This window comes from Mixophyes fleayi, chromosome 11 (genome assembly GCF_038048845.1).
Source record: "Mixophyes fleayi isolate aMixFle1 chromosome 11, aMixFle1.hap1, whole genome shotgun sequence".
In the NCBI taxonomy this organism is placed as follows: Eukaryota; Metazoa; Chordata; class Amphibia; order Anura; family Limnodynastidae; genus Mixophyes; species Mixophyes fleayi.
Genome location: NC_134412.1, coordinates 54,043,350 through 54,068,322, shown reverse-complemented (window position 1 = coordinate 54,068,322; position 24,973 = coordinate 54,043,350). Strand labels below are relative to the sequence as shown.

Here is a 24,973-nt window from a genome sequence, read left to right as displayed (position 1 = left end):
TGGCAAAAGGTTCTCCAGAACCGAGAGGGGAATTGGACTCCGCGGCCCGAAATAATCTCCTTAGGGCAGCCATGTAACCTGAAGATCTCTTTAATAAAGATGTCTGCAAGATGACCGGCAGTGGGTAATCCAGAGAGAGGAATAAAGTGTGCCATCTTGGACAAACGATCAATGACCACCCAGATGGTGGTAAACCCTGCACTGGGAGGTAAATCTGTGATGAAATCCATAGCCACACTCTCCCAGGGGACGTTGGGAATAGGAAGTGGACGAAACTTTCTAGAAGTTTTGTGTTGGGCACAGGTAGTACAGGAAGAAATTAATTTGCACATATGTTAGGAACCCCTCCAGCCGGTACAACACAACCCGGAGTCTACTCTACCAGTCAGGTGTTCACTGGAGCCCCTGATGGTGGGGACAGGCTGGGCTGCAGACTGACAGAGGGTCGTGAAGTGTGTACCGGCTGGGGAGAACCCAGGCAAGCGGAGTGGAGTCCAAGCAGAGGTCAGGGGCCGGCAGCAGATAACAGTACCAATAAACAAGCCGAGGTCAGGGGTCACGAGCAGACAGGGAGGTCGGTATTCAAGCCAGAGGTCAGGGTCACGAGATACACAAGCAAAGTCCAAATCCAGGCCAAGGGTCATACACGGGTAAACAGTAACAAGTCCAACAGGCAGGAACAAGGCAGAGAGCAGGTTTAGAAGACTGGATACAGAAACTATAACCTGCAGTGAGGCTACAGACCTCACTGCCTTAAATACATGGTTAGACCAATCAGAGCCTAGCTCTGCAATTACACCCAGGGCTCGGCTAAGTAATAAATCAAAGCTTAATAGCCTCCAGGCTATTAAGACCCTCTGCGCACGCGCCTGGCTGTTCCCTGTTGCCACTGAGAAGCTTCCGGCCGTTGCCTTGGCAACGGTCGGGACCCCGACGTCAGAGGGTACCAGAAGCGAGCCGCGGCGGCTGCGAGTACCGCCGCGGCCCGTGACAATATATCGGCACGTACAGTAGGCCACCATAAAAACGACAACAAAGCAATGCTATAGTCTTTTTTATTCCAGCATGACCGGCAATGCGGGATGAATGAGCCCACTGCAGAGTCTTAAGCCGTAGGTGGGGTTCCACAAATGAGCGGCCTGGAGGAGGAGAGGAAGACTTGGTTCTGGTGAGAGCCACAATGTTCAAAGGATAAATGATATGTTGAGGTACCAACGGTTTAAGGTGATCAGAATCATCAAATGAGTGGGACAACGCATCTGCTCGTCCGTTCTTGGCACCAGGAAAAAATGTGAGCGATAAATTGAATCAAGCAAAGAAGGATGCCCATCGGGCTTGCCGAGGGTTAAGGCAACGAGCTTCCTGAATGAATACTAGATTCCGATGATCAGTAAACACGGTAACAGTATATACGGCCCCCTCCAACAGATGTCGCCACTCCTCCAGGACAGCCTTGATGGCCAGTAACTCCTAATCCCCAATTCCATAATTACATTCCCTAGGAAGGAATCGTCTGGAGAAAAACCCACACAGGTTGTGCGAGCCGGAAGGAGATTTTTGAAATCGCACAGCTCCAATACCTACAGAAGATGCATCCACTTCTAGGAAGAAGGGTCGTTCCTGGTCTGGCTGGGAAAGAACTGAAGCTGAAGAGAATGCCTTTTTTTAGTATTGCGAAGGCAGGCGAGGCCTCCAGGGACCAAACCCTAGGATTGGCAGTCTTCCTGGTTAAGTCTGTGATTGGAGCAATGATGGAGGAGAATCCCCGAATAAATTCGCGATAATAGTTTGCAAAGCCAATGAACCTTTGGATCGCTTTAAGGCCTTGTGGCTGAGGCCAATCCAGGATGGCTGTCACCTTAGTGGGATCCATACATAGACCTTGACCTGACACAATGAAACCAAGAAAAGGTACCTGAGTGACTTCAAACATGCATTTCTCCAACTTGCAGTAGAGGTGGTGTTTTCGGAGTCTACGTAGGACCTCCTTCACTTGCTCCTGATGGGATCTCAAATCTTTAGAAAATATTAATATATCGTCTAAATAAACCACCACAGAAGTGTATAACAGGTCCTGAAAGATATCATTGACGAATGTTTGGAAGATAGCTGGGGTATTACAGAGGCCAAAGGACATCACCAGGTACTCGAAGTGCCCATCTCTGGTGTTAAAGGGCGTCTTCCATTCGTCCCCTTTCTTAATGCAAATCAAATTGTAGGCCCCACGGAGGTCTAATTTGGAAACAAATTGAGATCCACTGAGTCTGTCAAAGAGGTCAGAGATGAGAGGTAGTGGATATCGATTTTTGATGGTGATGCGATTAAGAGGACGATAATCGCTACAAGGACGAATAGACCCATCTTTCTTTTTGACAAAGAAGAAGCCTGCACCAGCCGGGGATTTAGACTTACGAATAAATCTCCGTTTTAGGTTCTCCGTGATGTATTGGGACATGGCCAACATTTCTGGACAAGATAATGGATAGCTCCGTCCTTTGGGGATAGGTTGGTCAGGAGACAAAACAATAGCACAATCTCAGGAACGATGAGGAGGCAGGGTTTCTGCTTCAATCTTGCTGAATACATCTTGGAACTCCATATATGCAGCAGGAAGATTAGATAGCTTGGAGTGGGCCATAATTTGAGGCTTGGGAGGCAAAAACTTGGACAAACATCTATGAAGACATCCAGATCCCCATTCTGTAACCTTAGCGCAACCCCAATCCATTTGAGGTGAATGCATCCTTAACCACGGTAGCCCCAAGATAAGGGGGTTAATGGACTTGGGTAGAACCAACAGTTGGATCATCTCGCTATGAAGTGCTCCTACCATCAACCGAACTGGAGAGGTGACGGAGGAGATGGAGCCGTTAGTGACACAACTGCCGTCAAAGATAACAGTTGAGGCAAGGATTCCAATGGTATTTGGAGCTGCGAGGCAAGATCCGCAGAAATGAAGTTCCCGGAGGAGCCAGAGTCCACAAAGGCCGTGGTAGAGAAAGGACCTTTAGAGGTGCTCAGGATGACAGCCATAAGAAATTCTGGGGAATTTGTGGAGTAGGGAGCAGCAGTGGACTCTCCTAGAGCGGCCTCCCTGCCACCGTTCAGGAGGAAGAGTTTCCCGGCCTCTTGGTGCAATCCCTCAGGAGGTGTCCCGGATCTCCACAATAAAGACATAGACGTTGCTTGAAGTGTCTCTCCCTTTCCTCTGGGGACAACTTAGAGCATCCTACTTGCATAGGTTCGTCCACTGGCAGGATGGGATTCTGGAACTGAGGTGCCAGACGTGGTAAGAACCGTTTATTAGAGGGACGATCTTGCGTGCACTCCTGGTAGCGCAAATCCACCTTAATACACATTGAGATGAGTGAATCAAGATCTGCAGGGAGTTCTCTGGAGATTACAGTCAGCCAAACCCTGCCAGAAGGTTGCCACTAGTGCTTCGTTGTTCCATTTCAACTCGGAAGCCAAAGTCCTGAACTGAACTGCGTATTGTCCCACAGATAGGTCGCCCTGACGGAGATTCAATAAACTAGTGACTGTAGAAGCGACTCTCCCGGGATCATCAAAGACTCTCCTAAATGCCTCGATGAAAGAGGTTGTGTTGCTAAGGAGGGGATCCCCTCGTTCCCATAATGGTGAGGCCCAGGCGAGAGCTTGACCGCTGAGGAGGGAGATGATAAACGCCACTTTGGTGCGTTCTGATGGGAAGGCCCCTGGGTTACATTCAAATTGAATGGCGCATTGATTCAGAAAACCCCTGCACCTCTTGGGATCTCCGTCAAAATTTTCAGGTTCCGGAATGCGCAGACTGAAAGCTGCTGCAGAGACCGTAACCACACTGGAGGATGCGGCTGCAGAGGAGGTTATGGCTGGAGTAGTGGGTAAGGAACCGTGTAAGGTATCAAAACGGGTTGCAATACCTTGCACACATTGCAGGAGATAAGCCTGGGCCACTTCCTGTTGCTCTACCCGCTGGGCCAGGTGCAGAAGTATCTCTCGGCCGATGGTTCACCAGACCCCTCCCCTACTGTCACAACTATATTGCGTACCTGCTATTGTTGGCGGAACTCAGAAGAAGGTGCAGAGTCTAACGTGCCCCTGGTATTCACCAGGGACCCCCGCAAGGAGGTATGGACTCCGCTGCAGGGACACTGAGGTCGCGGTCCTTCCACGAGTCAACAGCGAGATACAATAAGGGGGTGTCAGACAAGCCGGGTCAGTAACGTTCAGGTAATAGAAGTACACAGGGATATCCGGAGGGATGGTGAGGCAAGCCGGGTCGGTAACGATCAAGTAGCGCAGTACAAGGGGAGATCCAAAAGGGGTGGTCAAACGGTCCGGGTCAGAAAGTCACAGGCAAACGAGGAAAAGTCAGGAACAAATGCTGGAACAGTAACACAGAAACGCTGGAAGTCCTGATACTCTGTTACTGGTGAGGTAACAGGAAGTGCCTTATAAAGTGTTAGGAGCCAATATGATGTTTTGTGGGCGGCAGCGCTGTTCCTGGCTGCCGCCGGGACTATGAGTATGCCTAGCAATGGAACACGCATGCGCAGAGAGCCGCGCCGGAACTTCCAGACGCGCTGGGCATAGACACAGGCGGCCGTCCCGGGGAGACAGCGGGACGGCGCCTGACATGTATATGTATATATATGTGTGTATATATATATATATATATATATATTTATATATATTTATATATATGTATATATACATATATATATATATATATATATGTGTGTGTGTGTGTGTGTGTGTGTGTATATATATATATATATATATATGTGTATATATGTGTGTGTGTGTATATATATATGTGTCTACATATATATATATATATATATATATATATATATATATATATATATATGTGTGTGTATATATATTTACACTGAAGCAAGCCAACATATCTGGATAATGATGGCACTAATTGCAGAAAATGTACGCTGAATATCTAGACAATTGAATGTGTAACATATAATATGTTGTCCACAGGTCTGATCACCAGCAGTCAGTCTGCAGCCTATGCAATAAGCAAGTTTATCAGTGGGGTCTTGTCTGATCAGATGAGTGCTCGCTGGCTTTTTTCCACTGGTCTCTGTCTGGTGGGCTTGGTGAATGTTGTCTTCTCCTGGAGTTCCAGCGTTTCAGTTTTTGCTATTCTCTGGTTCTTTAATGGCCTTGCACAGGGACTTGGCTGGCCACCCTGTGGGAAGGTTCTCAGGAAGGTAAGTTGTGCAAAGCATACTTTATAGTATTTTAAGTAACATAACATCTCTGGTAGCTAGAAACCAGTCAAACCTTTTTGTATGGTGTAAAATGTTGTCAGATGAGGGCTCCGTTTAAATTACACCTGAACTTAGTATGTGAACAATAACCCTCCTCTGCCATGCTACTAGTGTTGCAGGAGTTTCATACCCAAGACCCCCTCGATTCGGGACTGAATCGCATCCACCAGCCTTGCAATGTACTGACAGCCAGAACAATTTTGAAAGTATACTTTGGGTGTTGAATCATTGTCAACAAGCTGATTTAAAAGCTTTTGCAACATGTCATCATCATCATGGTTTATTTAAATGGCACCGCAGATTCCATAGCTCTGGACAGTTTTACTGAAATGATATACATGAATGCAATAAACATAATAACATTAATACAAATTCCATGCATGTGAATTAATGAACAGCAGAAGATTCAGTGTTAGACATGTCAGGGATGTACGAGGTAAACAGACATGAGACATAGGGTAGAGAGGTCCCTGTTCTTGAGAGCTTACAATCTAGAGTATGTCCAATCAACTCAACGAAAACAATTCAATGCCCTTTTCTTTGAAAGTTCTGCAGGCTGTTGTTCTGGGTATAGTCTAGTGCAGGAAGAGATGAATAACTTCCAGACAGCAGAGGTCTGGATAAACTTGTTGGGCATCAGCTATAGGTGTGTGTGGTTTAGAGAAAGAGGATGTAGTGTGTGATATCATCATCATCTATTTATATGATTCATAAGTAAAGAATGGATTACATGAAAATGTCTTGCCATGCATAGTTTAACTCTGAAATTAGAATTAAATTGTTGGTGTCCTGTAATTGAATTTGGTGCAGCTGTAAACTGTGCATGATGGCTGCACTGTGTGGGGTATTTATACTCATTGTCATACTCTTGTTTTGCAGTGGTTTGAGCCCTCCCAATTTGGCACATGGTGGGCAGTACTATCTTGCAGCATGAACCTAGCAGGCAGTCTTGGTCCTATTATTGCAACCCTTGTAGCAGCTAGTTACAGCTGGCGCAGTACTCTGTCCTTCTCTGGTCTCATCTGTGTTGGAGTCTCTGTCCTTTGCCTTCTACTTATCAAGAATGAGCCGTCAGATGTGGGGCTGAAGAATATTGAACCAGGGCCCAAGAAAGGAAAGAAAGGTAAATATAATGTATTCTGCTTGCAGCAGGAAGAGGGAGGAGGTGTAACCACATTATATGTACTCTGGTATGGATAGGGAGGAAAATCTTGAAGAAAAAAAAGTTTATCAAACTGTTATTTAATAAGGGTGAAACAGAGTTGTACAAACAACCTAACCATAGCAATATTAATATGCACAGTAGCAAAGAACACAAAGAGAAAACTGACTAAAACAGATACTGCTGCTTTAAATGTAACAAGAGATCAGACCTAATCAGTGTCTTTTCCAGGAAGTTGAAACTAAACTGACTGAAAGAAGGGGTTTGTTTCCGCTCATGTTCAAGCATAAATTATTAACACATAAGACCAGAACTTGATCACAATTTGGTTGTGTGCCATTTGTGTCTCTATGTCACTCTTTTCTCAGAAGATTTTCTCTATCATTAAGAAACATTGGTTAATTTTAAGGCATAATTATTCCATAATACCACTTTATAATCATTTAGAAGGTGTCCTACTGTTAGAGATAAACTGGTAAGAGCAGGTGTAAAAGACAATGGGGCTAATGCATAGTGGGCCACAATTGCGCCCTAGTTTGTGAAGAAAGCTGCAATTGCGACCATATACTAAGCGAAAACTATCTTAATATGTTGGTCGGCAACAGTAGCATATGCATCTGGTTTACACTAGGCATATGTCACATACACTTATGACCCATTTGCGCCCATATTTTTAAATATTTATTTAACAAACATTGTATATGTTTTTGTCCCAGTCTGCATCTGTTTGCATTTGCGTGTCACGTCCTTCTTGTACTTGGCCTGCGTTAGAACATCCGTGTCCCATCTATTCAAGTGCAAGTTGCAGAATCATTCAACTGTGCAGGGGAGCATATGCGTGCACCCAATTTTCTGGGCATGTGCAGAGCGATTTCATGCAAGGTACACTACGCAGACTGGTGCAGTACTCGTTCTGCTCCCAATGAGGGTATTCCCATATTTCTTGGTCCTAAACAGTATGGATGTTTACCCTGCTTTATAAGTTGGAGGAAAGATTAAAAGGCGGACGAAATACAAAACAATATAGGTAATAGGTCAATGGAATAACTTCCTGAAGTCTGTGGTCGGGATATAGTTGGACATTATACTGAAATATTGCACAATGTTAAAATGGCATATGTTTTAGAGAGATTTTATGCACAATAAAGCAACGGTACTGCCATGATTGAGATATGCATTTTGCCACAGCTATAATTTATTACTATCTTTTTTTTATATATAAAGATCCTACATATTAAGCAGCACACTCATCTTAACATATGCAAATATACAGATAAATAAGGAACCCGTTGTCAAAGCTTTGTTTTTGTTATACAGTTTGTAACACAGCTGTGTTGCTGCATTTGCCTCCCAGGTTCCCAAGCTGCTGATGAGACTACTCTGAAGGAGTTTCTGTTGTCTCCTTATCTGTGGTTACTATGTGCTGGCTACTTGGTGGTGTTTGGAGTGAAGACATGTTGTACAGACTGGGGACAGCTCTTCCTCATTCAGGACAAGGGACAATCTGCTTTGATAGGTTAGTGAACGGCACATGTGTTTGCATGAATATACAGAACATACTGATATCTATGCACTTTATGCAGTGTCTCCATGGGACTATTAAAACAGTTTTGCTTCATTTTTTCACTATTTAGTTTCAAGTTTTAGTTTAGTCCATCTTAATTGAGACCTCCATGGACAGGGTACCTTACGGCTGTGAAATGGTTCTAGTTTTCTATAGTTCCATTAGGTCATTATCTATTGTGATATTATGAGGGCAGCACGGTGGCCTAGTGGTTAGCACTTCTGCCTCACAGCGCTGGGGTCATGAGTTCAATTCCCAACCATGGCCTTATCTGTGTGGAGTTTGTATGTTCTCCCCGTGTTTGCGTGGGTTTCCTCCGGGTGCTCCGGTTTCCTCCCACACTCCAAAAACATACTAGTAGGTTAATTGGCTGCTATCAAAATTGACCCTAGTCTCTCTCTGTCCATCTGTCTGTCTGTGTGTATGTTAGGGAATTTAGACTGTAAGCTCCATTGGGGCAGGGACTGATGTGAATGAGTTCTCTGTACAGCGCTGCGGAATCAGTGGCGCTATCTAAATAAATGGGGCAGCACGGTGGCTTAGTGGTTAGCACTTCTGCCTCACAGCGCTGGGGTCATGAGTTCAATTCCCAACCATGGCCTTATCTGTGAGAAGTTTGTATGTTCTCCTCGTGTTTGCGTGGGTTTCCTCCGGGTGCTCCGGTTTCCTCCCACACGTCAAAAAAAAAACATACTAGTAGGTTAATTGCCTGTTATCAAAATTGACCCTAGTCTCTCTCTGTGTGTGTGTATGTTAGGGGATTTAGACTGTAAGCTCCAATGGGGCAGGGACTGATGTGAGTGAGTTCTCTGTACAGTGCTGCGGAATTAGTGGCGCTATATAAATAAATGATGATGATGATGATGGCCTTCAGAAAAAAGTATCCATCTGTAATCAAGCAGTGTCGTATTCACACTTGGTTACTTAAGTTTCCAGATCTACATCTACCTTCCAATATTTCAGTACGGTCAGAGGGACAATTAGGATTATTTTAAAATAAAGTGTTTTGTTTCATTCCAACATATATATTTACTTTCTTTTTCACTGTATGTTTTCTCTACATTACCTAAGGTTCTCGTATTTTCATTTATGTCTCCTTCCATTTTCCACTTATGTCTCCTTCAGGAAGCTCGTATATGAGTGCCCTTGAGGTGGGGGGTCTGGTCGGCAGTATCGCCGCAGGATTGTTGTCTGATCGGGCTGTGGCAAGAGTAAGAATATACACAGTTGTTTGCACACATCACAAAATCGCCTGATTTAATAAACTCTGCCAGCAACTTAGACCGATAGTGAATAAGCTTCCACCTGCGTCTGTGAATCAATTTAGAAAATTCAATTTAACATAATGTGCCTCTGACATCACACAACGTGGATGGTGGCACAGAGGATTTATGAGGCCTTTAACCAGAAATATCTAAATATTAACTAAAACATAATAGGGGATATTTATGAAAACTGATCTTTCAGGTAACTGTGTAGAAAAGGAGGTTTTGCTTTTAGCATTTTTCTAGTACAGTAAATAATACATAACAATCTGACATACTTTAAAGTTTGGTTGTATTGTAACATCAATCTTATGCTGTAGATCTATACAGTTATGTGGCGGTGGGGAATGTCATTTTTTCCTTTTAAATTCCACATAAATATTAACCATTTACTTTTGTTGTTTGCGCTCTGGCTATTTATTTTAGGTAGGTTTGAGGAGCCATGGTAACCCTCGCCATGGTCTACTTCTCTCTATGATGGCTGGAATGGTTGTGTCCTTGTTTCTGTTCCGTGTTACAGTTACTCCAGGATCACCCAAGGTAACATGGAACTCTAGCCACTGTGCAAAAGGTTGTAGGTGAATGACATTCAATAAAGTAGTTTGAATTGGCGCTTGAATTGTGCATATCACACATTATTCCTAGCTGATAAGCATAGCATAATGCTTGTCCATTCTCTCTGGTCTGCTTCCGTCCTTAAAATGTTTGCTCTTTTCTCCCTCCTTGCTGTTCACACTTTCTCAGGTTGATGGGATCTTGTCTTTCGCTCTCCAGCCTCTCGCTGAGATGTCCAATCTGAACGAACAAGAGGTTTCTGTCTTTCTATTCATAACCCTGTCAGCCCTATCCTACCTACTAATGATAGCTACCCTGCCATCGAGGATCAGCTAAATTAACTTTCTACTATATATTAAACTGTAATGTTCCTGTTCCTGCTATTGTTCTACATCCGCTAACCACTCACAACTAACCACTCATACTTTCCAAATGAATAATAAAAAGAAGAAAGCTGGCGTCTTTCTATAATTATAGATTCTACTTATTCATCTCCCATTAAATAATATAAAAGTCTTTGTCTAAAATGCAAATGTAGTAGTAAGCACAGTGTTTATCTTAGCCCCTGGTGTTTAAAATGTGATTTGGAAAAAAAGTTGTGTGCTTTCATGCCCCTTCATTTGTTTTGTATGGTAAAGTGTTTGTTACCAATCTAATCAGATTTTTATTATATTATACTGACTTATAAAGATAAATTGTACTAGTATTTTAGATGTATACAAATGACTGAATTGCTATATTGCTTCTTTATATGTTTAAACATTATATTAATTAGGCACATTTTTGTTTATTGTGATAGGTTTGGATCCTGATCCTAGGAGCCATCTTTGGCTTTTCCTCTTATGGGCCCATAGCATTGTTTGGAGTGATTGCTAATGAAAGTGCCCCTTCCAACTTCTGCGGTACTTCTCATGCAATTGTTGCACTTTCGGCTAATGGTGAGTGCAGTGTTGATCCAACGGTTTCATTATATAGTTTGGATTCCCTTTTACAAAATGTTAATTTTATGAATGAAGAACATATTTCAAAGTGTAATGTAATATTTGATTGTGATTTTACATTGTCTCCTGCTGGACATGTTACTCCTGATATTTAAACAGGTTGTCTTTCCTTTCTGCCTTTTTTGGCATCATACCGGTATATGTCATTATGCTTTTAGTAGGTTACCATACAGCCACAGGCTGGCTACATATGGACTACTATGAGCGTTGCTACATTCTTATATTGAGAAATACAAATCATGTTCTGAAGCTCAAAGTGACACATGACAATGGGAAATGCAGTTTCTCACATGAGTGCTTTCGTTACAGGTAGTGTTTTGAGAGCTGAAAGGTTTTTGTGTGACATAAAAACTGAATTTTTCCATTCATGTATGTGTCATTAAATGAGCTTCAGAATGCCCCATTTTCCTGGCAGAAAAAGTGTGTAGATCACGATCGCTTGTGACACCATACTTCAGATTGGAACACATCACCATACTTTAGATTGGATCACATCACCATACTTCAGATTGGATCACATCACCATACTTTAGATTGGATCACATCGTCAATTCTATTGAATTTCCAGGCAATAATAGCATTCAATAAGGAAGACTACATAAACTTGCTGACGTAAGTAAGCTATTTTGCAGATGTTGCTGAATACATTTCAAACTCTTTATTATATATATTTTTTTAAATCCAGTGTATTTTTTATTTTGAAACAAGATATACAATCACAGCAAAAAAGCATAATATATTGCCCAAATGTAGGCTGTGTACAACAAAACAAAATATGAGGATATTCAGAGATTGCAGAGACAATTGCAAGGAGTGAAGAAGTTTCTCACAGAATACAAACCATGTTGACAGCAAGATATCAGAAATAAAAAACAAATCGTACGATCAAGGGTGCCCGTAGGTCTAATCCATGCCAGTAGGTCTTGACATAGAAGGTTATGCATAGGTGGAGTTCAATCAACGTCCCCAAATATTTTCATGCTTTAAGGGGCATTCCCTGCCAGTATAGACAAAGCTCTCATGTCCCACTGTATCATTCACCAGATTAAGCTGAACATGAGGGCTAGCTGAAGCCAACCACTACTGTCTGACTCTGCAGACCATAGCTAATATAAATACATTAATTAATTATTAACATGTCAGTCTGTTTACCATATCTTCCAGCTGTAAACCAAAGAGGCGTATGCCATGTGAACATAGCAGCCTTCATCCCAGTTTTATTAATGCACCAAACAATTCTGACCCAAAATTACAACAAGGATCAACACATTTTGGACATTGAGTAGTCTGGTCAAGTCTAAATCTGCAGGGAGTGAGAGATGCTCTGTGAAGAATATATATCTGGATCTGCGGGAATATCACAGAGGAGGTTAACTTTACAAGAGCAACTTAAAATTATCTCCCAGAAATTGGGCCAGCAAGGCCCAAGTAAAAAATATAGTTGGGGATGGCAAACTTCTCCTGAAGTTGTGTGGAGGATTTGAGGGACCCAGAAGCATACAATTGACCAAAAGCAGATACCCCAACCACAGAGACCATCCAGGTAATGCTTTAAGTTCAGTAAATTTAGTGAAACTTCAAAGAGCAGTATACATAGCACTTGCAAACCTTCATAGATTTTAGCAGCAGGGGAGAGGACTGGCCGTGACAAACACCGGACAATACAATTTGGAAAGGAGTGTGGGACTGTCTACCTGTCTCAGTAATTCCCAATGAAGATCATGATTAGCCAGCTCCGATATCCAAAATTTTAAATGAGCCATTTGAGAGGCGTAACAATATAGCCTAAGATTCAGCAAGACAAAGCCACTTGAGTGCTTACATTTGCATAATGCACTCCGACACTAAGGATGCAATGAGCTGATCAATTTTGAGGAACAGAGAAGAGGGCAGAAAAACAGGTGCTTGCTGCACAACATAAAGAAATTGATGTTGTATAATAAATTTTACAAGATTTATCCTCCCAGATACTGAACGTGGTAATTTCCGCCATGTGTGAACTTTGGATCTCCAATGATGTATGTGATTATGTACCCTTGAATATTGAGCCTCACATTGACTTTTTGAAATCTAAATACCCAAAGATTTAAAATGGGAGGTCCATTTCAGGGAAAACTTGTATGAACTTCAGACAAATTCGACCCATTGGAAAGATACTCTATTTCTCCCAGTTAAATTTCAACCCGGAGTAATAGCCAAATACATTAACAATGTTAAGAAGATTATCCATGGTCCACATACAGCACCACCTTGTCCTCTCTCGCAATATTCATAAGGCCCCAATTGAGGAGGTATGAGAAATTAAACAGGCAAGAGACTCACTAGTTAGGGATAATAAGGTAGGAGATAGAGGAAATCGTTGTCTGGTGCACCTGCATAATTTAAAAGAGCTGGACACATACCCTTTAACGCTAACTCTAGCGACCGGATTGGCATAGAGGAGCTTAACCCACTTCATATAAACAGGAACCACCTCAAGTCTGCTTATGACCTCCCATAAATACAACCACTCAATGGAATCAAATGCCTTAGCAGCGTTGAGGGTTACTATGAGCGATTCCTGGGCACTTGAATTAAACACTGCACTGCACTGCATGAGGGTAAATAAGCGTCTTAAATTTAGACATGTGGATTTAAAGCCTGTTTTGATCTAGATTAATCAGTTCCAAAATATCTTTATTACGGCTAAGGGCTAGATTTACTAAGCTGCGGGTTTGAAAAAGTGGGGATGTTGCCTATAGCAACCAATCAGATTCTAGCTGTCATTTTGTAGAAGGCACTAAATAAATGAAAGCTAGAATCTGATTGGTTGCTATAGGCAACATCCCCATTTTTTCAAACCCGCAGCTTAGTAAATCTAGCCCTAAGAGTCAGCAATTTAATCAAAATTTTAACGTCGGTGAAGAAGCTACCTGACGATTAGCGCCTTAACCATTGAGTCAGACAGTCCACCAGAATCAAACAGAGTGTTAAAGATTTCCAATAAGTTGGGGCATAGAATACTATGTATTGTTTATATAAGTTTATAGGGAGGCCCGGGTGTGGGAGGCATCCACACCCGGGGCGTTCCTATTAGGGAACGACCTTATGTCATAATTCACCTCTTCCAGTGTAAAATGGAGAATCTAAAAATAGTTTACTGTTTGTTGATAGAGTAGGGAGAAAAATATTGTCCAAGTGGCAAAAAAGGTCCCTCTCGGTGTAATATGCCCGAGAGGTATAGACCTTGTGGTAAAAATGATGGAAGATCCTTGCAGGAATTGTTCAATCCCACTGGCCAATCTAATTACCTGAACAGCAGTATTAGCACCGTCCATTCGTGCAAGGTAGGCTAGAAAACTCCCAGCCCTATCCGCCTCCACATACTGGACATGTTTATCGATGAGCAGTTTACATTTGGATTTGTCTAAGAAATAGTAGGTCCACTTCTTTTAAGCAGAGAGTCAGTGGCGATGGGAGTCAGTGGAATGAAATACCAAATAGAAAGATTCAAGGTCCCTACACGTCTGCTTTTATTCTCGTACTTTATTTCTAGAATTTTTTTTTGGAGCTGCAACACTGTTTATCAAAGTGTCTTGGAGATAAGCCTTAAGTCCCAAACAACTGGGGGACATGCCGTAGGAGTATTCACATCAAAAAAGCCTTCCCACAGAGCAACCAGCAACTCAGACCCAGCCCCCGCAAGTGACAACCAAAATGGGTTGAATTTCCAGAAAGCCTGATCCCTGGTGATATTATAATCTATATGCAGTAATAGGGGAGTGCTCAGAAATCCCTTGTAGCTTATATTCCACACAGCAGGCACCAGCAATTTGGAGAGGAGTGCTAATTCAAATCTGGAGACTGCATTTTGAGAGGAGTTAAAGCAGGAGAATTGAATGGTACAATCGCCACATATCAACCAGACCCATTTCAGTGATCAGGTCCCTGAAGGCCGAATTACTATGGATGTCAGAGGACTGACGTTCCCACCGGGAGTCAGTGAGTTTGTCCATTACATTATTAAAGTCACCAACGCAAATGACAGGGAAGTCAGGAAAAGGCGCTAAGAACTCACCACAGCGATTCAGAACATCAAAACTGTACGAAGGGCGTATATGTACCATTAAGAGTAGTAGTGGGGCGGAGTTATTTGTGTCTTTTATAAAGAGGAAGCTGTCGAGGGGATCTATTTGGACTTTGTTCTTATACACAATCACCTCTCTTTTGTATTAGACAGAAACAACTCTGGAGTTGGAACTATGAGAGGCATGATATGATTGAGCAATCCAGGGCAATTTCTGCAAAAGAGTTTTACTCTGTACCAAATGCATCTCAAGAAAACAGACAATATCAGGGTCATAATGCTTATCATACCTAAACAACAGCGAACGGTTAATTGTATTAATCAACTCACCAGACATTCCAGGAGTCAAAGACATAGATCTTTAGTTACAGAGCCTGGAACCATTATTTGTGGTGATGAATGTAGTGGGAGCCAAGCAAACAATCCCCAAGCTGACTTAGTAGAAAAGTAACCCGCTAGCAGCCACGATACATAATGATACAGCGACATACAAATACTACAAATGGATGTGATGCATTAATATAAGTAAAACAATGAAGCATCCCAACATCCACATCCCCCACCCTGTACACAATCACACAATCTAGGCATTAAACCCAAACATTACTAAACAGTACCTTCCCGAAAGACTCAAATCAGACAGTATCAACAGCTAAAAGTGGACTTAGAGTAAGGCACATAATGGGAGAAAAGTAGCATAATATGGAAAATGACATAAGCTTACAGTACGATACCCAGAAGCGACCAACCGCAAGGTTAGTTAGAGAGGTATACACACAGGAAAATAACCATGTGATGGACCAGATCTACGGCCCAGCCACGTAACTGCCGCCTGTGGGGAATCAAATGAAGTAAGTGGTACAGTCCGCAACCACACTTGATCTCACTGGGAATCGCATGTCATAAGGTAGTTGAAGATCTCTCAGCCACCTCTTAACTTGTATAAATTGAGTCCTGCTCTTATTAACATCAATGGAGAAGTCAGGGATCCTTTATCCGAGCAACCCACAAAACAACTTCCCTGTCCTTATAGTGAAGGATTTTTGCAATGTATGTGCACCGGGGTGCACCCGCTGGTGGACATACATTAGAAATGAGGTGTGCTCTTTCAATTGCAAATGGGTCAGAGAATTCACCTCTGGCATACAGGTCCAAGAATGACTCAGGGTTGTTACCCTCCACCTTTTCAGGAAGGCCCACAAATCAAATGTTATTGCAGTGGAGGCACCCTTCAATATCTGACATCTTTTACTTACAGGAAAGCATTTGTACCTCCAAATTAGCAATTTGCTGTTTCATCAGGGCAGTGTTATCCTCAAGAATGAATATGCGAGCCTTTGTTTCACCAACCTTCTCCCTGATCTTCTGCATATCTTTGTGAAATTGTGTAACAGATTCTGGATACTTCTATTACTAATCTTGATTAGCACTGGCTTACCTGAGGTGCGGAGTCTAACAATCTCCCCAGTGTTCACCAAGAACCGCCGCAAGGCGGGGTGGGCTTCGCTGCCAGGAGTCGCAGGTCGCGGTCCCCAGGTTCGCCCCAAGATGTAGTATAGCGGAGTGAAGCGGAGGTAGCGAAGTCAAACAAGCCGGTTCGGTACACAGGTCACAAGAATAGGAGAATGGTCAGCAAGCCGGGTCGGTACACAGGGATAGAAGAGCCAGGGAAGTCAAACAGGCAGAGATCAGCACACAGGAAGACACTGGAAACTGGAAGACACTGCAATCCACGAAGAACAGGAGCCAGGAACAGGTAAGTGGATTCAAAATCCCCGCCTCTGGGTTGCGGTCATGTGACCGCCTCCGGGTGCGGTCACGTGGTCCTGGATGCGGAAGTGCGGATTCTGGACGGAGCGGCGGGGATCAGGTAAGTCCGTTACAAATTGGGACAAATCCATCTGCACCTCCCCTATTTTGTCTGTCACCCGTTTCTCAGATGAAGTAATAGCAAGTAGTACCTCCTGGAGGATAATCATGGGTGGATCAGGAGATGGTGGCTTTTGCCCAGGTGTCAAATTATTTTGTAGTCCCTCCATTATATGGCACTATTTGTGGATTTATGTTAGTTATTAATGCAAGAAAACACCCAGCACTGTCTGAAGATATTACATTGAAAAGAGAACAAAAATACACAAACTGGTGGAGCGCCAGGGGATATTACCAACACTATCAAATAAATTAGTTATTCATGTCTATGATATTCTATTGTTGCTTACATTATTATGTACAGTAGATCTTAACCCCTTAATGCGCACAGTACTTTGTTGCTTCATTACCAGACACGTTTTTAGCATTTTTGTTATGTACTGGTTAAATGACAATAGCTTTATTTGTTGGTTTAACAAAGATAATTTTATATTGGTTTTTTTTGTGCCAAATTGTTTTCAGTATTATTCTTAAATAGAGTTTTATTTTTTTAGGATTATATAAGCCAATTTAGGTGAAAATAGTTAAAAAATACACATTTCCTAGATTGCACTCATTATTTCAAACGATTGATATACTCTGTCCTTAAATTGGTTCACCCATTATTTCCTTTTTTTAAATACTGAATATGTGTAATTTCTTATACTTTATTGGAAGCTATAGGGCCTAGAAATAAGCGTGTGTTTTTTTTTGTTGCTTTTTTGCTATGCCAGTTTACTATTTGTAAATACTGCAGTCCACTTCTCTGAGTTAGGTACAACACACACTTGTGTATATATATTAAGTAGTTTACTATTAGAGCTAATCTGGGTCTTAAGACCCAATAGCTCTCTCTACTGCAGGGACCCAGCAGGGGAGGGTTGGCAAATTTTAGCCCGGGGGCAAGACTCGACTCCATGGCCTAATTAGGAACATTGTAAAGCAAAAAAAAATGCATATGGTCCAGTGACCCAGTCCAAAGTAACCCCTTATAGGACCAGCCTGGGGCAGGGGGAAAGATGCCCACCTGCCCCAGACCTTGGTGATCATGTAATTATGTAGTACTTCTGCATCCTGTATGTTTTGGTAAAGTGCATTACTGCCAAAATGATCAAGCATCTCTTTCGGGGGTCATTGACAGCCCAGTTACAGTTGTTCTTTTTATGCATAATCAAAGCACGCTAGATAGGTGTAAAGCCCAAGCCCATCAAGCTTAAAAATGCGTTGGGTAGGTGTTAGTATTTTAAAGATAACTCCGCCCAAAATGTGAAATCTGGTATTAGGGGAATGTACTATGTTAAAATTCAATACTGTTTTACTTATCTGTGATGTGCCGTTCACCTGATCCATTTGGTCTTTGAAGTATCCAACAGTCCACGCTAACGTTTTGTATATTGAATGATTAAAAGAGTCAGAGTTGTTGTCTGTGCCTTTCCCTGTGTACATGCAATAGTCGCATGCTCTAGTGGAGGGGCATCAACAACAGCAGGACCTGTTTTCAGGTGAACATATCTAGTGCACATTAAAGCAGCATGGAATCTTTGACGGCTTTGGCAGATTGAGCAACCAGCACATCACAAATAAGTAAAACACAGATTTAAGCTTTGTATTGTAAATGCCACCCAAGTAGTAGATATAAGTTTTTGTTCTGTTTTTTACATTTTTAGTATTTTACTAACCTATTGTATCTTCCTGCAGTTGGAGGGTTTCTTGCAGGACTGCCTTTCAGCACAATTGCCAAGTATTATGGCTGGGATACTGCTTTCTGGGCAGCTGAGATGACCTGTTTAGTAGTCACTATAATCTTCTTTCTTCTGAGGAACATCCAGACCAAGATGGGGCGCTTGGCTAAGAAATCAGATTGAGACGCAAATCTAGAACCTGCCCCTACCTCCATGCATGAAGAGACAAATCGGGAAAATGGAGAGGGGGTGGGTTCTCAATTCTCATTTGTACTCATTTCAGAGTACTGCAGGATTCTGGTTAATTTTGCCAAGCAAGTAATCTGGCCTTTACCTATTCAGTGTCACATGTGTTCCAGCTGCAAGACAACTCCTGAACCTTATCTTCCTGTGTTTATGAAAGAAGAAGTCACATTCAGATGAAATGCCAAGGCCATTATGCCTCTTTAAGCAGCAATCATGGGGACAATAGCACATTCTAGTACTTAACTTTGAAATCATTTCATGGGAAACGCTTCATCTCTGGACAGTGTGCTGCAGACCTCTGTACAGTGCAACATCTCATACATACAATATATGCTTGTGAAGACTTTAACTTGAAGAATAATTATTTAACTAATAAAATCTTGGACTTGGACAATGTTTTACTTTTTCTTTTTTATCTTGCTCAAAGGTGACAATATATTTGATTACATTGCTCCCAAATTACTCTTTCTTGCCAGTCATCTTGTTCATGGATATATCTGTAACTCAGCCTTAATACCACACTGAGAGTAACTTCTTAACTTGGAAAATTGTGTGCCTAGGGCACTAAAGCTGGTTCTTCCTGATTTATGAAGGGTATGTTATTATTTTGTTAGGCAGTGAAGAACTGGGGTATTAGAGTCTAAAATCACAAGTGTACCCTGGGACTTCTGGGTTAAGTCATGCTGACAGAAGACATTGAAAGATGCAACAATATCTTTATTAGATAATACAAGTTCTCTAAACCAGAAAAAGGATAAAACATAATAAACACCAGTTTCCCACTATACTTCTCAAAACTTTCCCACACTGTCCCTGCTTAATGGCCAACCGATCCAGATGTGATATGATGGAGTAGGACCACAGAAGTCTTATGGAGCTACTGTTCAGCAAGTCTGCAAGTCCAGTAATCACGATATTCCCAGGCATTGACAGAAGCTGAGACTCCCACGCTAGTAACTTTCAGAAGTAAAATGACACGCACACAGAGAATCCTCTCCGCCAGGCCTTTATAAAGAGACTAAAGTTACCATGCTTGGAATCCCTCTCTGAAAGGTTACCAACAGGTCTTAGGGAAAAGGTGTTTCCTGATTGGTAGAGTTCAATGAGGGGATGTATAGGAGAGTAGTCATATCTCCGGCCAAAGGATCCCCCCCCCTTGCTGTTTTCATACCACAATGTCTGACTCAGTCCTAGGGGAGAACAATGGGATCTTGATGTAATTAATCCCTTGGTGATGGTGGGTGATAGCCAGTCACTAGCTATTTTAACCTCATCTAGTTATTTGTGATGTCACAGGGGCTCCAGCTGTCCCAGCTTCCTGTCCTTAGTGTCTTTATAGGAAGTGTTTGGCCCAGAACAAAACATCAAAACTGGCCCTGTTTAAGAACAATAGCTGACTGAACAATCCTATACTCTGGATGACTGCTGGGAAATAACCAGCCTGGTTATTTCATTCTGTCAAAATGGACACCACTGATAAATATAAGGAACTGTTTATTATGTTACTATTATATAGAGTGTGAAGATGGGTGAGGGTTTAATTTAACCCTCTGCGCCACACAGCTGGCCTATCCTGTACCTATCCAAGGTTCAAAATCACCCAGGCAAATATTTGAAATAAAATAAATAAGTTTATTTAACAAAATGGTAGCACCAAACAGCAATAAACATGTTTAAATAATCACCTGCAACAAATAACACTACAGTCTGGCACAGACAACATACACGGTGTAATGAAAAGACCTCACCAGTATCCTAGCCACTCTCTCAATCCGCACATCACTGACTTGTGTTTTGTATCGATGTATATTGCACCTGTCTGGCTGCAGACCATTACACTTGTATAAAGCACGTGTGTTATTACCCTTTGCGTCTATGTCGGCAATGTATTCATATTTACTCTTTATAAACTTTAACCTTTATAACCTATTAAAATTATATTAACCTTTATTAACTTATAATTGTGAAGTACCCAGAATAAACCACACAGAGTTCATGCAACATTTTTATTGCAGGAAAAAGGTACAAACATTTTTACACACTCAGCTGTCTGAAAGATCCGCATGAGAAGTGAGCGCACCCAAACCAATCAGAGTGCAGAGTATTTTTTTTAGTATTTAGTATTTTTAAAGGTGCTACAGGTTTGTGGCAGAACAGGTTTTGATGTCGCTTGGGTTTCTAGTCCCTTTGATTTCTTTATCTACGATACAAGGAAATAAAAAAATGTTTACCATTTAACTTCTATATCTGTAATTTATATTCAACGACATAAATACTCTAATTTTCTCACCTTGCACACTGCAAGGTTAAATGTTTAGCAGTTAAATGTTTTTCTAAATTTTATGTATGTTACTAAACTTCTATTTTATAGGAATAAATGAGACAGTATTGCCTTCTTTTTATGCAGATTTGGGTGTTAACTATAGTGAAAGCTCTACCCCTTTATGCTAATGTATTTGGTATCCTGTTACATTTCCCACAAATGTCGCTGCAGTGTGTACGAAATTAAAATCATTGCTCACGACAACATGGCTGTAAAAAGTCGCTAAAGGGACATCCACTCTTCCCTTTATCGTCCTAAACAAGGCTAGTCCATGGACCATCGATCGCATGTAAAATCACTCGGCATAAAAAGTTGGTCGAAATTTCTGTAGTGTGTACCCAGTTTAAGGCTGAACACACTGAAGCAGTTTCGTCCAATAATTGAACAAATCAGCCAACATCCGACCGTTTGGTCAGATAGCGTGTGTATACCTACACAATGATCTAAAGTCATCCCAAAGTGCCGATCATCGTTTCATTTGGTTGGTCGTACTGTATAATATTTTCTGACCAAGCACCTTCCAATCAACTTCCGATCCTGCAGTGTGTATGATTTCACCCGACTGTCGGCCATTAGTGGATCTCAGAGTGACGGGTCTCATTCACCTTCACTGCCTGCTGCTGATCTTGTCATGATCCACAGTCTCGGTCAACTGTCTGCAACTGTCAGCGGAGACCCCCAGTTGCTGTCAGCAGGTAGGAAGAGTGGCTTGCAGCATGGCAAAATATCCTCCAAGGTTTTGCTTTAGAGAAGAGACTAATATCAATGGTGTGGGCTGCGGCCCCCTCTCCCCCTGCGTATGTTCCCTAAACCCTCTGTGTGCTGGCTAGAACGGATGAGATTAGTGCTCAAAGGGGCTGGGGTTAAGCTTCAGCTGCCAGAGATAAATCTGGCACAATGTAATTACAGCCAGCTTACAGTTCTGCAGCACTCTGCACAGTGCTGTGTCAAGAAAGACTGCCCAATACATTTGCCGGGGCTAGATGTCTCTCAATGAATTAAGACCTGAGCTGTCACTTTTGCCTTTTATGGGCTACCTTGCAGCCGATAATTTTGACAGATGAAGAGCAGAGACCTGAAAATAGTTGTGTATGGTGTGTACACATGAATCGGCATGCTGATTGGGATTTTTATCATTTATTCTGTCGTTGGTATATCGTTAATTGTTTACTTTTTCTGTAGTGTGTACCTAGCCTAAGGTTACAATCCAAAGACATTACATTTAAATATATAATGTAGTCATCTATCTGTTGACCTTTTCCCTATGATAGTACACTCAGACACACGGCTGAACAAAGACAAGAGAGCCCTCTGGTGTGATGTACCTTCATACAGGACTGGTGGACAATAATCCTTTTGCCTAGGCTGAAACAATGGTCTAGTTTGTAAGATAAGAAAACCATGCTGGCAGACATTTTAACTATTTACAAATAGAATATATACAAGTTAAATATGACTGACAAATATGGGGAACCAGAGGGCTAGAAAAAGTATGTTTTTATAGTCCACAGTTTGTAAGAAACGAGGTGCAGACTAGTTGAGATGATAATAATGTCTTGTTTCATCACATAGAGTATTGCCATTATGTTGTAAATATGTATTTTTGATCAGAACAGTGATGGATTATAATAAGTGTGTGAGTTCAGGACCCAGAGTTACCAAATTCACAATAATCATGTAACCTTTTCATGCAAGAATTAAACTGAACGTGGGATGTGGGCATTGTGCCTTCAAATGAATTTGCTGTGAATTGTTGGAATTAAATTCAGGAATATGACAGTCTGAAGCAATGCAGAACATGGACTAACAAACTGAAGACATTTCTGGTGCAAGGTAACACAGTATTAGGCAATGTAAGGTAGAAAATAACAAGGCTTAGTGCAGATGTTCACAAAGTTTAATAAAAACTGTGAGGTATTACTGGAGAGCAAAGAATAATTACCGCAGTCCATATCTGGGGGATTAGAGTTGATGCAGAGCTGAAGACAGGCAGCAACAGAAGCGATGCCAGGAAGAAACAAAGGCTTACATCGAGCACAACCTTGGCGGGAACCTTCATTAAGACTGGGTACACACTAGAGAAATTTTCTCCCAATGTGTTATCTATAAAGATTTTACGAACAACTGATAAAAAAAAGTCCAGATCAGCATGCTGATTCATGTGTACGCACTATATACATTTTACAAGATTTACTTTCAGATCTGTGCTCTTCATCTGTCATAATCATCGGCTGAAAGTTCATGACTCTAAACTCTATGGAGAGCCTGATCGTGAGTGCATACACACTGCAGACTTGGAATGACATTGTTCCATTGCTGACTGAGATTTCAGTTCAGTTTGAAAATCAAATGAAATGACACTATGAGCTTTGGAACAACAATCGTTTATCGTTTCAGTGTACACACTAATGTAACATTGAGCCAAACGCTCGTGTATCGTCCGATTGACCCAGTGATCAGCTGAAAACACTGTAGTGTGAACCTATCTAAAGGTAAAATATGTCAGTCAGTGCAACAGTCTAATGCAAACTAGAAATCCCATGTGCTGCTATAGGTAGAGAATCCCATCTCCTATTTGGACTATATGAAAAGACAAACCGTCAGCACACAATAGGGATTATGTTAAATACAATGTAAATGTATATAAGTAAAGTCCAAAACTAAAAATGAAAATGTATACTTGTTATACCTGTATGGATTGGCGGCCAGCTATTATGTTTTTATATATAAGGTGTAATTGGCAGAACAAATTCTCTCTCCTTAAAACGTTCAATGGAAATATGAACTTAATACATTATATTTTGATAGAAGAGCTACTTTTCCAGATATTGAGAAGGGGGTTGAAAGATTTTACAAGAAATGTGGTCCTTTTATTGATTCCCTTCCACCTAGCACACAGGAAGAAATACTAAAGATGTTTGAAAATACGACATGGTCTTTCCACCGCACTCTGGAGAGAAACTGATATGGGAAAAGTGTGACTAATATTGATAATGTGGAATTTGTGTGAAGGTGCTGTCTCCTGGCCTGCCCCTCTCTTTCTCACGCCCCTCCCCCCTCATTTATGCTTGATTTTTGATATCATACTGTATGGGGAGGATGGAAGGGTGTGATCACCGCTGGCCGCCTTACTATACTCTCAAACGATACCCACGGTCGCCTGCCTGTTGTCGTTGTTTTTATTTTATTTTACCTGTTTTATTTTTCCTAATTGAATGCTTTTTCTTTTTCTTTTGTTAATTGTTAATTTACTTCTACTACTCCCAAGCTCACTTTTACCTGTTGATTAGGTAATTTATAACTTACTATGGTGATATCCATTAACCTTATGGCATCAAGATCCGAAAGATATAAAGTGAGTAAATGTTTTATGTCATATGACTAAGCAAGATACCGACCAACTATTTGTAAGGCATTCGTGTGATGTGTCATGTCTTGATTGGATGATGTTTATCCGATGTTACTTTGTAATTGAAATATTTCTAATAAAAATTGTTATAAAATGTTCAATAATATAGTTCAACATACAGTACATGAAAAAACTGTTGAATATACAGTCTAAACCACAGAATCTTCATCCACTTACCTTTAAATTATATGTATTTTCAGTGTTGTTCACAAATAGTCACACATAAGGAGCGTCGGAACATCCATATACAAAAATTACACTGAGGTAGATTACGAGGTGCCTCCGAGCATTCAAAGCCCGTCAATTTATGCAGGGATCACAGATGTTCATCTACTGTGATTCCTTTGCCTTGATTACGGCTCCTCCTGTTGATTTGTTCGATATCTATATCCTCAGTTTGTTTCCGAGTGAAATCAATAGAATCATGTTGGATTCAACCATAAATTATTTAAACTAAAAAAGTATCTGTAACTTACATCTTGGTCAAGCGGATGATGAATG

The 24,973-nt window shown here is 41.5% G+C and overlaps 1 protein-coding gene across 4 annotated transcripts in view; it reads left to right on the top strand.

The window, feature by feature from the left end:
- Positions 1-19,134, top strand: part of SLC37A4 (solute carrier family 37 member 4) — a 43,153-nt gene extending 24,019 nt beyond the window's left edge. For 3 of the 4 annotated variants that reach the window (XM_075190872.1, XM_075190870.1, XM_075190871.1), the window contains 8 exons: positions 4,999-5,231; positions 6,171-6,414; positions 7,808-7,969; positions 9,143-9,228; positions 9,709-9,822; positions 10,027-10,092; positions 10,637-10,775; positions 18,511-19,134. In XM_075190872.1, the coding sequence (XP_075046973.1) occupies positions 4,999-5,231; positions 6,171-6,414; positions 7,808-7,969; positions 9,143-9,228; positions 9,709-9,822; positions 10,027-10,092; positions 10,637-10,775; positions 18,511-18,677 (1,211 nt within the window). In that variant the 3' untranslated portion in view covers positions 18,678-19,134. The remainder of the gene's footprint in view (positions 1-4,998; positions 5,232-6,170; positions 6,415-7,807; positions 7,970-9,142; positions 9,229-9,708; positions 9,823-10,026; positions 10,093-10,636; positions 10,776-18,510) is intronic. The other variant, XM_075190873.1, reaches the window with a different exon arrangement.
- Positions 19,135-24,973: the final 5,839 nt, after the last annotated feature.